A 12924-nucleotide genomic window follows, 5' to 3' on the forward strand; every position below is an offset into this window, starting at 1 on the left:
TTTGTATTAGGGTTCTCTAGAGGGATGGAACTAATGGAATTACATACAAAGAAGACTTTATTAAGTATTAACTCACTCGATCACAAGGTCCCACAATAGGCCATCTATAGGCTGAGAAGCAAGGAGAACCAGTCCGAGTTCCAAAACTGAAGAAACTTGGAGTCCGATGTTTGAGGGCGGGAAGCGTCCAGCGCAGGACAAAGATGTGGGCTGGGAGACTAAGCCAGACTCTCTTTTCACATTCTTCTGCCCGCTTATATTCTAGCCGAACTGGCAGCTGATTAGATGGTGCCCACCCAGACTGAGGGTGGGTCTGCCTTCCTCAGCCCACTGACTCAAATGTGGATCTCCTTTGGCAGCATCCTCACAGACACACCTAAGATCAATACTTTGTATCCTTCAATCCAATCAAGCTGACACTCAGTATTAACCATCACAACGTTGTTTTTTAAATTCAGAACCCCAATTTCTCATTAGAATTAAGTCAACAGCATTTGAAAAACACAAGGATGGGGCTCCATCCCAGAAAAATAAGAGCCACTGGGTTGGGCCTGAGCCTCTCGGCGCTTTTCCAAAGCCCTTGTGTGGGCAGAAGTGAGAATCACAGGTTTGGGGAACAATCCCAGTTGCTTGGGAAAGTATCACACAGTCAACTCAAATCCTGGAGGCTAGAAGTGCAGCTAGAGCCCTGTGATACCGCCAAAGCCAGCCCGAGTCCCTGCTGGGTACAGCTCACCAGGGAGGATGAAAAGCCAGACACAAACTTCCCCAGTCTCGCTCACAGTTAAGAATGACCAAATGAGCCAGTTCCGGAAACTGAGACATTAAAGCAAAGTCTGGGTTGGGGGTGGGAGAGGGGAAGAGAACTCTAGAATACTTTGCTGCCTTTTTTTTCTTTTCTTTTTTTTTTGAGACGGAGTCTCACTCTATTGTCCAGGCTGGAGCGCAGTGGCGTGATCTTGGCTCACTGCAACCTCCACCTCCTCCCGAGTAGCCGGGACTACAGGCGGGTGGCACTATGCCCGGCCACGTTTTGTATTTTTAGTAGAGATGGGGTTCACCATGTTGGCCAGGCTGGTCTCAAACTTCTGGCCTCAAGTGATCCACCTGCCTTGGCCTCCCAGTGTTGGGATTATGAGCGTGAGCCACCACGCCTGGCTGTAGAATACGGTGCTTCTTGATGAAAGGGTCAGCTGAGGCAGCCATCTCATAGCTGTTGAAGTAAAAATAAAATATAGAGACAAATCTCCAAATTCAATGTTTTATTTGGGAAGCAAGAATTGTAATTCAGGGCCTATACACAGACCAGGTGGTCTCTGGAGTGTCCAAAGAACAAAGGGAAGGCTGGGAGTTTTATTAGAGAAATGTTATGTGTTGTTTTGAAAGAAAGCTCATTGGCACTAGAGAAGCTTTTGGGTGTGGGCAAGCTCTGATTGGTGAGTGACGACAGCAGGTAAAACCAGTCTTAGAGTCACAGTAGGTGGTCCCAGCAACTACGGTAAAACTGATCTTGGTGTTACAGCAGGCTGTTTCAGCAGCTAGGCTGATAGAAAGTGTAAATTTTGAAGCAGGTGCTATGGTGCTATGTGCCCTGAGTGCTTTTTTCTCCTGGCCCCTTGACTCTGATTTAGTTGGGTAAGACAAGAATGACCTAATTTGTATCATCAACTTTCACACAGTCAAGAAAAGTTCAGTTTGAAGGAACAGAAAAACAGAATGAGCTGGAATCCTTAAGAAGAGTTTTAAACTGCAGAACTAACCTTGAACAGTATTGACTTCCAAACAATGAGTCCTTATAGTTTAGTCTACTGTTAGATTTTTCTGTAATTTGTCCACTGAAACATCTGAAACCAATACAAGCCTAAAGCCCCTTCTATAAATTTGTTTTCAAAATGTAGACAGGAAATTTTGGGTTCTTTTTACAGACTGAAGATGCCCTTGACTACATTATATATATATTTAATTATATTTGTAGAATTTATGAACACCCTTTATCTTGAATTCATTTCCTATACAATCTCTCTACTCATCTAGTTAGTTCTATTTAATCGCTCCCATTACCACAGCCTCCCAGAGTCCGTCTGTCTCCAATTTTGATCTCTTTAAATCCTCCACACCATAGCCAAGTGCTCTGTAAACCACAAATTCCACCACGAAAAAACACTCTGATGGTTCACACTGCCTCTACTGGTGGCCTTCAAACTCTTTCTTGAAGAAAATGTCAGCCACCAAAGTGTTTTCCCTCAACCCCGATCCCCAGGCTTCTTTGATTAGGGTAGAGGTCTCTCTCACAAGCCTGTTACTGGGATCCAGTGATGAGACGATGGAGTGCAATGCTTTATAAACTGTTAAGCTCTACAGGAAGATGTGGTATTGTTATTTCCAAAATACTCAGTTAAATTACTGATTCTTTCAGAAAGACAATAAAAGCCTGCCTGAACATCCAGATTAACATCACTAAGCAACAAATTACTTAAACAGAAGCTGAAGGAATTTCTGCTTGAAGATAAATGAAAACATTCTAAAGAAGAAAGATGGACCGCAATCACTCAACCCACAGCAGACTTTGCAGGACCTGAGAAGTAAATGCTGATATGTAAAGCTACAGAGATTTCTGGGTTAATTTGTTTCCATAGCTTATAAACTACCATAGAGAGGTAGGACTTGCAAATACATTCTTTTCTAATTAGAGGTGGGGCAGTGCTATGTAGTATGTCAGGGGTTCAAAAATCGCTGTTTTGGGCCTCAACCCCATTCCTGCAATTTACTCATTTTACAGCCTTAGTCAAAAGTTACTTCTCTGCAGCTTAATTTTCTTTTTTTTTTTTTTTTTTGAGACAGAGTCTTGCTCTATCACCCAGGTTGGAGTGCTATGACATGACTTGGCTCACTGCAACTTCCATCTGCTGGGTTCAAGCGATTCTCTTGCTTCAGCCTCCCAAATAACTGGGGCTACTGGCGTGTGCCACCATGCCTGGCTAATTTTTGTATTTTTAGCAGAGACAAGGTTTCACCATGTTGGCCAGGCTATTCTTGAATTCCTGACCTCAGGTGATCCGCCTGCCTCAGCCTCCCAAAGTGTTGGGATTACAGGCATGAGCCATCGCACCCGGCCGGTTTTCTTATCTATAAAATTCCTCTTATCTCATAGGTTTGTTTTGAGAATTAAGTATTATAGCACATTAAGCAGTACCTGGCATATGGAAAGCAGGTTATAAATGGTAGATATTATTATTAGCAAGATGACAAACTAGAGTTCCAAAATTACTTAAAATTCTAGTCCTGTTTAGAAATAAAATATTTTTAAACATTCAAGTGCAATTTATAGTTTAACATTATATACTTAAAGTCAATTTCTGAATTCATTGAGCAAATATTTATTGTATCCCTACTATGTACCAGGCACTGCTCCCGGCACAGGGGAAACAGCGATGAACAAAACAGAGAGAGGTCCCTGCCCTGTAGGGCTGACCTTCTACCTCAGAGGTCTTGTGCTACAGCGGAAGCAGAAGAGGGGCTCAGAGGCGGAAGGTTCTTGTTCTAGTCTGAAGTCAGAAACAAAAGAACTTGTTGACTGAAGGGATGTTGGGTATGGAATCAGGGATGACTTTTAAGATCTCAGGCTGGCCAAATGGAAAGAAGGATTTGCCATTAATGAACACGGGAAAACCGTGGGGAGAACAGTTTGGGGATGGTCAGTTCAGTCTTGTGCCACGACAGGTCGGAGCTATTCATCAGTGACGCCAAGTCAGCAGACAGAAACACAACTTGGGAGTTCAGGGGAGAGGGCTGGGCAAGAGATTTAAGCTGAGGGGTCATAAGACTCATCTAGGAGAGTCTCTAGACTTAAAAGATTAATATTCCTTTAATGTCCACATCAGACGTAGATAGGAATGTTGATAAAACTACATTTCTGTTTACACTTCTACTTTCCTAGCTCCTTTTTTATATAAGAAATTCTGCCTTCATTAAAGGTCTATAGCTAAAGAAAGTTGCTTCCATTTCAGTTTTTCTTTCTAAAGCAGGCAATTAATATTTTATAGGATTATTGTTTGCATCAAGGCAAAAAAAATAATCAAAATGTTTTGAGAATAGAAATGTACATTAAATCATGTTTAACCCATTTACCCTTCAGCGAGCTTCCTTATGCTAGAGGTTAGAGTGGGGAGCAGCTGGGTCCCTCCACCTGCCGTCAGTCAGCCTCACAAAGCTTATGTCTGCACTAACAACCACAGTGACTAGCAAAACAAGCCAGGATGCTGGAGGGCCCTGGTGAGGTTTCTTCTGATGCAGCACTAATGACACTGCTGTGACTACTAGTGTCTGCAATTCAACTCAACTTCTTCCAGTATTTATTTATGCACTGAATTGTTTGTATTTCCCATGAAATAAAATAAAATAACAAAGCCAGTACACATAAAGCTTATAACGATTTAGAGAGGTAAGACTTAACATGTAATCAACACTATGGCTAAAAAGCAAAGAGGAAAACAGTATCTTGCTAAATGTCAAACTTAGGATTAAAACAAACAAAAACAAAAAATCCAGATAACTGAAACACGTGTTTGTTTATTTACTACTTTTAAACAAATGATTAAGTCTAACATGGTTATTAAGTTGTTAAATTTAAAAATCCAATAATCAAATTATCTTCTTTCTATATAATGGCTATGCATTTATAGCTTGTAGAATAAAACTTACTGAGGAAGAAAAAAATGAGAACCCAAAAGGATGGCAGTGAAATCCATGTGTACCATTATTCATGGGCTACAACCTCAGTATCTGATCACAGTCTTATCTGCTGTGTCTCCTCACATCACTTCGGGTAATTTATTCATAAAATTTCCTGAATCTCTATAGTTATACTCCACAGATCTTTCTAAGTGGAAGGAATAACAAGAAAACTCAGGGCACCACACACACACAAATACCGGTAGGGTCAGTGATCAGATTCTAGTCAAAAGTTGTTGCTGGGTTTTCTTTTATTGAAAAAAAATACATATTTTAAAAAACTTTCTTCTGAATGATTATTTCTGAAAGTTAACAATTTTGTGAATTCAGGTTCCAGACAAGTCAAGAATACCAGGGAAAAAAGGGAGTCTCAACTCTCATTTGTAAAGCATGACATAGTTAAAAATATTTCAGACCACATTCTTGAACGCAGGACATAAAGTAATACATTATATCTTTCAACATAGAGAAAATTTCAAAAATAAATTATAACTATGTGACTAAAACATAGTATTAAAAGAAAAGAAGGCCTTTTTGTGAGTACCCAAATAATTCCTCCTCTGTACAGTGACACAAAAGCATTTTTAGCTTTCAGGTTTCAACAAATCCTGCTGTAACAACAACTCCCTCCCTTCCCCGCCTCTCCTTTCTTAATTCTCCCACATCTCAAAAAATGAGATGGAGAACCTGGTATTTATCTTCTAACACCATCAGCAGTTTTTACTTCTCAGATTTCTACGTTGTCCTTTATTTGCTTTTTTCAAGTTAACTTATTGGAGCTTTATAAACATATCCAGAATTTCTGAAATAAGCCTCACGTATATGGTTTTTCTTCAACATAACTAACTGAGGTTAATTTGAAGACAACTGACCGAAGGAGTTAAGACAGTGAAGGCTACGGACGAAAGGTATGGTAAATAAAACATGTCTTAAGGCTTAGAGATCTAAGAATAGGTATTTCAGTATTATTTAGTTTGAATTATAAGTTGTAAATCTGCTTTTAAATATTATTTTTGATATAAATAAATCTTGTCTGGAAAGCTGACTACATTTTAGTGAAATCTACAACAGACTTTCTGTTGGCAAATAGTTCAAAAACTGAACGTGCTTGGTTCTGTTCTGTGTGCACTGTGTTTTGGGACCATGAGAGAGTTTTCACTGTAGATCATGTAAGTTTTTACACGCGACCCCTCCCCTCTGCTTCTGCTTGCCTTCACAATATTTCTCTACCACCACCATAGCCATTGGAACAAAGTGTGTCTTTATTCTCTACGAGATAGAAATTTTGAGAGAACAGGCCGCAAATGGTATTATGCTTGTGGCTGGAGGGTAAACTGCAATATAGCCAAAATGCCAGTATATTTGTATGAGCAGAAAGTGACCTTCATTTGGAGAACAAATTCTTTCTACCTAAGTTCTCCATGAAGAAAAAAAGCATTTGAATCTAATATTCAACAGTAAGCAAGCACTATGCTAATTAAATGCAATGTCATATTGTTTACAGTGATTTTGGCTGTCTATAATTGATCACTGCCAGTACTTGTTAATTATGATGAACAAACTGTCTTCATGTCTGAAATATACTGAAAGTTATGAAATGTACTGGTTAATGGGAAGAAAAGGATTATAATTGGTAAGCTGAACATAGATTGACAACATACGAAGGTTATTCATTCAAAGTAGAAAGAAAGAGAGAGGGAGAGAGAACAGTGAGCAAGCAGATGCTGTTAGAAAATGTTACAGCAACCCCACACTTGAAGAATCCCTAAGGTGAAAATGGTCCGGAGGCAGTAATTTAGCAAGCTGGCTGGAGTCTGAAATGCTAAAACCTAAACTTGAAAACAGCTATTATAAAACTGTAAACATGTGCTTGATTTTTTTTTCTAGAAACTTTAACTTTGTTCTATTTTGGTCTAAGTTTGGAAAACAGAAGAGAAACTAACTGAATGATACCAGGCGAATCCTAAGCACACTGATGTTTACAGACAAGTCTGACTCTTAAGAACTTAAAATCCTAGGGAAATTCTTTTCTAAAATGGTAAAATTTACATTTTCAGATTATGTACAAAAACAGAACAGCACAATCCAGATAGTCTAGGATCTAACATCTTAGAGAATCAATGTTTGTAGCTATGCAAAGTTGGTACTTTAAATTTAAATAGGCAATGGATTAGTACTATTTCAAATATTTAACCAAAGCCAGGCATCAGTCTCCTTGCTGAGTCATCTGAAGCTGAGCTATTTGCCCTATTAACTTCCTCTACAGTCCTTTTTTCCCGGGCGGAGAGGCGAGTGGGTGGAATAGACAGTTAACGGTGCTTTTTGCCTCCAGATGTAGTGTTTTCCCTGGTTCCCGTGGGAAGCACACGGCGGGAGATTTTAGCAGGAAGTGTTGCGGTAAAGGGGGGAAATGATGCGGGATGATCCCGTGAGGTAGGAGGGTGGACAGAGATCTGAGCCCTGCAGGTTGGCTGCTGAAGACTGTATAGCATGGGCAATATCCTAGCTGAACATCCTGATCTGAAAAAACGAGGATGCTTGAGATTGTCTGTCTGAGGTTTCTTTCAGCTCTAAGATTCTATGAAAATAAATCAGCCCAAGGAAAGAAGAGAAAAAGGGAAAAGATCTAAATAATTTTAAACATCAAATGTCACAATACACAAGAAATACAAATACTATTAATGATGTCAATTTTAAACTACTGAGAACTTTCTGTGGCTTAAATATTGTTCAAAGCCCTTAAAATGTATTAACTTATTTAACCCTATGAAAGAAGTATTCCAATCCTTCCCATTTTCCAGAAGAGGATACTGAGGCACAGAGAGGTATAAAGCTAAGAACTGGCCCAGGTGTTTTTGACTCAAGAGCCTGTATTGCCTTTTGTGAAATACCTATGAATCACGATACAGCCACTTCATCATATCATTCAAAATTAATTCAGAACAACAAAGAAAGTCAGTACTGCAGTATTTCAGAAACCATTACATTTTTCTCAAAGAAGGCAGTAAGCAGTGCCAGATGGGCTAGATGGGGGAACAGGAATAGAAAGATGGAATCGGAAGTCTTTTTGTTTCTTAAAACACAGCCAAGCCACAAAGTAGGTGTAGTCTTTTCCTTGCTCTTAAAAATAAACAAAGAAAATAAAGGGTTAAATTATTTTGGGTATCCTTTCACATACAACTAATGGTGTGGTTATTTCTGGTATGTATTTTTGAGATCTGCCATCACTACTTCTGAATTGTTTAGAATAGCCGGCTTCATTTTGGCCAGGAAATGATTCTAGTCCCAGTTAGAAAGGACCTCACGTTCTGATATACAAAAAACAGTGGCTTAATTGTTTTGAATACCAGGTTCCTGAAGTAAAACAAGTACTAACCTCAGTCAGGATTTTGCAAACAGGTATTAGCTAGAACTTAGGGATAACCATGCCAGAAACTTAGACTTCTTTCTGCTGCTTTCCTTCCTCCTCAAATGGTTCACTTGGGCTATGTGCCTGGCTCTGTGGGTGTGTCATAAAGATCTGTTTATGAAAGCCATTTCTTAAATACTTTTCTAAACTGTATTTATAAACCATCTTTAAAAGGTGGCCTTAATTTATTTTCTTATTACCTACTATTTTCATTAAAAATAAAATCATTTGAAAAACCTATAACGCTATTAAAATTCTTTATCAGGCCGAGACGGGCAGATCACGAGGTCAGGAGATTAAGACCATCCTGGCTAACATGGTGAAACCCTGTCTCTACTAAAAAATACAAAAAACTAGCTGGGCGAGGTGGCGGGCGCCTGTAGTCCCAGCTACTCGGGAGGCTGAGGCAGGAGAATGGCGTGAACCTGGGAGGCGGAGCTTGCAGTGAGCTGAGATCTGGCCACTGCACTCCAGCCTGGGTGACAGAGCGAGACTCCGTCCCCCCAAAAAAAAAAAGAAAAATTCTTTATCAGATACTATAGCTGGAATTTCAAATGTCTAAATCTCCTAACAAGGTACATGTCCACTTTACAGTTTCAGCATATGTTGAGTTTTAAAAAGAATTAAGTGGGCAACTGCTTTCTTTATGCCCTGTATCAACACCACCCAGGCATATCACTCAGACCAGTCTTCAAGGCCCAGTGGGAGCTTTTCTCCTCCGGCCTACAGCATCCTCATCTGCCTGGGGGCTGGAGAAGAGGGGTACTCAGGTGTGTTCTTGGCTCCTACTCAAAAGGGAAGCCTTTTGTTTATTTACACTTTCTTTCCCTCAATCCTGGTTTTGTCTTCTTTCCTTAGGCTTTGTTATTTGGTTCTCCACTGCGCAGAAATAGATACGACAGCCAGCATTGTTGAGCATCAGGATTTTCTAAGAGGACAGACTTAACAGTAACATCATGGCCTCAGCAGGACTTCAGCTCCTTGCTTTCATCCTGGCCTTATCTGGGGTCTCTGGAGTGCTCACAGCCACCTTGCTGCCCAACTGGAAGGTGAATGTGGATATGGGCTCCAACATCATAACAGCCATTGTGCAGCTGCATGGGCTCTGGATGGACTGTACGTGGTACAGCACCGGGATGTTCAGCTGTGCCCTGAAACACTCCATTCTGTCCCTCCCCATCCACGTGCAGGCTGCAAGAGCCACCATGGTCCTGGCGTGTGTTCTGTCTGCTTTGGGGATCTGCACTTCCACAGTAGGAATGAAATGTACTCGCTTAGGAGGGGACAGAGAAACCAAGAGCCATGCTTCCTTTGCTGGAGGAGTCTGTTTCATGTCTGCAGGAATCTCTAGTTTAATCCCGACAGTGTGGTACACAAAGGAGATCATCGCAAACTTTCTGGATCTGACAGTTCCAGAAAGCAACAAACACGAACCTGGAGGAGCTATCTATATCGGATTCATTTCAGCAATGCTGTTGTTTATCTCTGGCATGATTTTCTGCACCTCTTGTATAAAAAGGAATCCAGAAGCTTGGCTCGACCCACCCACGCAGCAGCCTATCTCTAACACACAGCTCGAGAACAATTCCACACACAATCTGAAGGATTATGTGTAAATAACTGAGTGATACATATGAAATGGGATTTTTGGGTGCCAAATGGGACTTTTAGATTTTAAAAAATCAGAATTATGCTTAACTTTCCCTACAAAGAAAGTAGAATGTAAAATACTTTAACAACTACAAGGTAGTTTAAAATGCCAATAAAACTATCATATACAATTATATCTGTCTGAAGAGTTCTCTATTTTTTCCATTATTGTTTCCATGTTTTACTTAAAGATTTATAATTGAAAGAGGTTCTGATTACAGTCATAAGGCAATTAATTGATAGCTCTTTTTCTTTTTTAAGATAATTTGCTGATACAGCTTTCGAACTGGATTTTATAAAAGAACTAAACTGCCAAGTATAAAAAGTACCTTGCCCTGGTGTGAACCAAGACTATTCTCCACTTTGCTATGTGGTTGGCAACAACACAGCAACTTGCTTCTGTTTTAAAGCTACAGTGTGTGAATGTACATTAGGAATACAAGAGCTGCCTATTCCATTCAGATGCTGCCAAAACCATCCATCCCAAGTCCCCACCTCCTGTGACCAGCCCGTTTCTTTTTCATTTTAGAAAACCATCTACATATATTTGTAAGAGCTGACAATGTATGCAAACCAAGATTAGGCAGAACTGAAGAAATTGGTAAATGCTACCACAGTAAAGCAAAGCCAAACCAAACTAAAATCTCTAGGACTCTTAAAGCATTAAGTACAAGCTAAGTGATAACAACAGTTGGTTTCAAAATGTTTAAGAACTCCCTTCTTCTGCTTCTAGCAAGGGTACTCTCCACAGATTAAGTTCATTTATCCTATAACACTCTGGATTTACTACCATCCCACTTCCCTTCTCATTTACTAGTATTTGGATGATAAAAGTTACTTTTAAGTTGTCACTTTTTCTCTCAAATTTCATTCATGCTAACAAAAATGTTGTTTTCTTATAAATGAGCTGTTTCAATTAATGAATGTCAAGATATATTTTAAATAAATAATGCTTTTAAAATATAAATTATGTGATTCAAATATTTTAGCAAGAAAATAAAAACTGAGTTTTCAGTAGGTGCGAAGGAAACATTGCACACCATTGTTTCTAATAATTTATTTGTTAATGGAAGCTTAGTCATTGTCAATGATTCAATGGTAAAGGGGAAAAAAGACTAGTTCTTTGTACATGAATAACTCAGGAAGTGGGAAGAATATCTTTTATGTAAGTAAATAACTTTCATTTGTGCATACAGAAGTAGACTAACATATCTTATGCCTATTTTACTGGGTGGACATTCTCTTCTGCAACAGTCATTAGCTATTAATGAAATCACTAAAACGAAAACATATTATCACATATGGGAATTAGGAAGGGAATCATTTTGCAGAAGGTTAAATGATTGTTTAAAGTACGTACTCCTTTTGAGTGATTAAAATGTTATTTTATACACAAGTGTCAAAAAGAATTCTGACACAAAGAAGGTTTTCATGCAAATTAATGTGATAGAACTGCTTTGACCCCATTAGTAGTTCTCTCACTTTGCTTAATGTGGCTGGGTTTATATAGTCTATGTAGCCTTTAGTCCTACAGTAAAATTCTCTTTGTATCTGCTATATCATTCTATATATACTTCAAAAAATAATTTTTATTTAGCTCTGGGATATTTTCTTCCTAAGTAGAAACAGGAATGTTTCAAACTCTCAGAAAATCAGACATTTTATACGAAATAATGGCCCAATGTATTGTTTGGAAGTGGCAATCATGCCATAAATGATGTGGAGTCTCTCCATTCCTACAGGAATTCCTATCTTGCTGCGTTCATTTCTCCACCTGCACTCCTCCCAGCCTCGCTCCCTTGCTACCAAAGCTCCTGCTCACCCTTCAGGATTCACAGGGGACCTCTCCTGTAAACTCAATCCTGACAGCCTAGAAGTTCAAACCCGCATCTGTGTTCTCAGAAAATGTTCTTTTTAACAAATTATGAATTTAATAAATGCTCTCATTTAATCCTTACAATAGCTCCCATGAGCACACCAAGACTTAAGTAATGTGTACTGTGTAAAAATGCTCTATTTAAGAAATTACGAAATTACAAGTTTACATGATTGCATCTCCAACTAGACTGGGAGGTGAGGTGTCCTTTTTACCTCTGCATTCTCAGTGACATGTCATGGCAAGTGCTTCCTAACACATGCCAGTCCTGGTCTAAATCCTTTGTCTACTGGTTTAAACCTAACAACTCTACCAAGCAGGAACTATTCTCATGATCTTACAGGACACTGAGGGAGACAGAGATGACGTAAGTTCCCTGACTTGCCCAAGGTCACATAACTAGCAAGTAGGGAGACGGCTCCAACCTGAGGGAACCAGATTCTGGAGTCAAACCACGTGGGTGCAAGCCCTGGTGTGGGTGCATGGTTACACAGTATGCATTACTTAACTAAGGTCTTGGTTTGCTCATGTGAAAATGAGAATAAGAACGGCATCTATCCATAGAGTTCTTGTGGGGATTAAATGAGATGACACACAGAAAGCAGTTGGTGCACAGAAAGCATATGACTAGTGCTACTCGATCGTTCTTAGTCTAATCGAGCGGCTTCCTCTGGGGTGAGTTTAGCCTGCAGAGGACATTTGGCAATGCCAGGACACATTTTTGGTTGTCTCAATTGAGGTAGTGCTACTGGAATCTAGTAGGAAGAGGCCAGGGATGCTGTTAAGTATCTTACAATGCACAGGACAAACTCTGGCAACAAAGAATTATCTGGCCCCAAGTGTCGACAGTTTGAGAAATCATAGCCTAATTTATTGAATATACTTATTCATTTTTCTTTGATCAAAAGTTACCAAAACAAAACCCAGAAGCCCAAAAATATCATACTTAATTTTTTTAACCTATGGAGCATGTGTATATCTGTATCATATGACTGAAGAATTCATCTAGCAATTCTGACAAAAATGATAGACTTAAATTAAGTCAGAAGAATTGGGTATAAAATTGGGATGGGTTTGGGAGCAATTTAGGTAATGTCAGAAGCTGGTTAACGACTGCCTAGTTGCGAGGGTCAGCAGTTGTAAAGGTCTGGGGAGGTGGTGCTTAAGATGACCTCCAAGGTTTAGGCTTGGATGACATCGGTGGATGACGTCATTAGTCAGCATAGTGAATATGAGGCAGGGGGAGGGCAGGCCTAGG

The 12924-nt window shown here is 39.6% G+C and overlaps 2 protein-coding genes across 5 annotated transcripts in view; one reads left to right on the plus strand and one right to left on the minus strand.

Annotated features, from left to right (window-relative positions):
• TFB1M (transcription factor B1, mitochondrial) overlaps positions 1 to 12924 on the minus strand; it is a 54629-nt gene that overhangs the window by 7945 nt on the left and 33760 nt on the right. The window lies entirely within an intron of this gene.
• Positions 8972 to 9921, plus strand: CLDN20 (claudin 20). Its single transcript, XM_023206086.3, has one exon. The coding sequence runs from the start codon at positions 9097 to 9099 to the stop codon at positions 9754 to 9756; it is 660 nt and encodes a 219-aa protein (XP_023061854.1). The 5' UTR covers positions 8972 to 9096; the 3' UTR covers positions 9757 to 9921.

This window comes from Piliocolobus tephrosceles, chromosome 5 (genome assembly GCF_002776525.5).
Source record: "Piliocolobus tephrosceles isolate RC106 chromosome 5, ASM277652v3, whole genome shotgun sequence".
Taxonomy (NCBI): Eukaryota; Metazoa; Chordata; class Mammalia; order Primates; family Cercopithecidae; genus Piliocolobus; species Piliocolobus tephrosceles.

Coding starts and splice junctions, on each gene's coding strand:
- CLDN20 (XM_023206086.3), top strand. CDS start 9,097: ATGGCCTCAGCAGGACTTCAGCTCCTTGCTTTCATCCTGGCCTTATCT.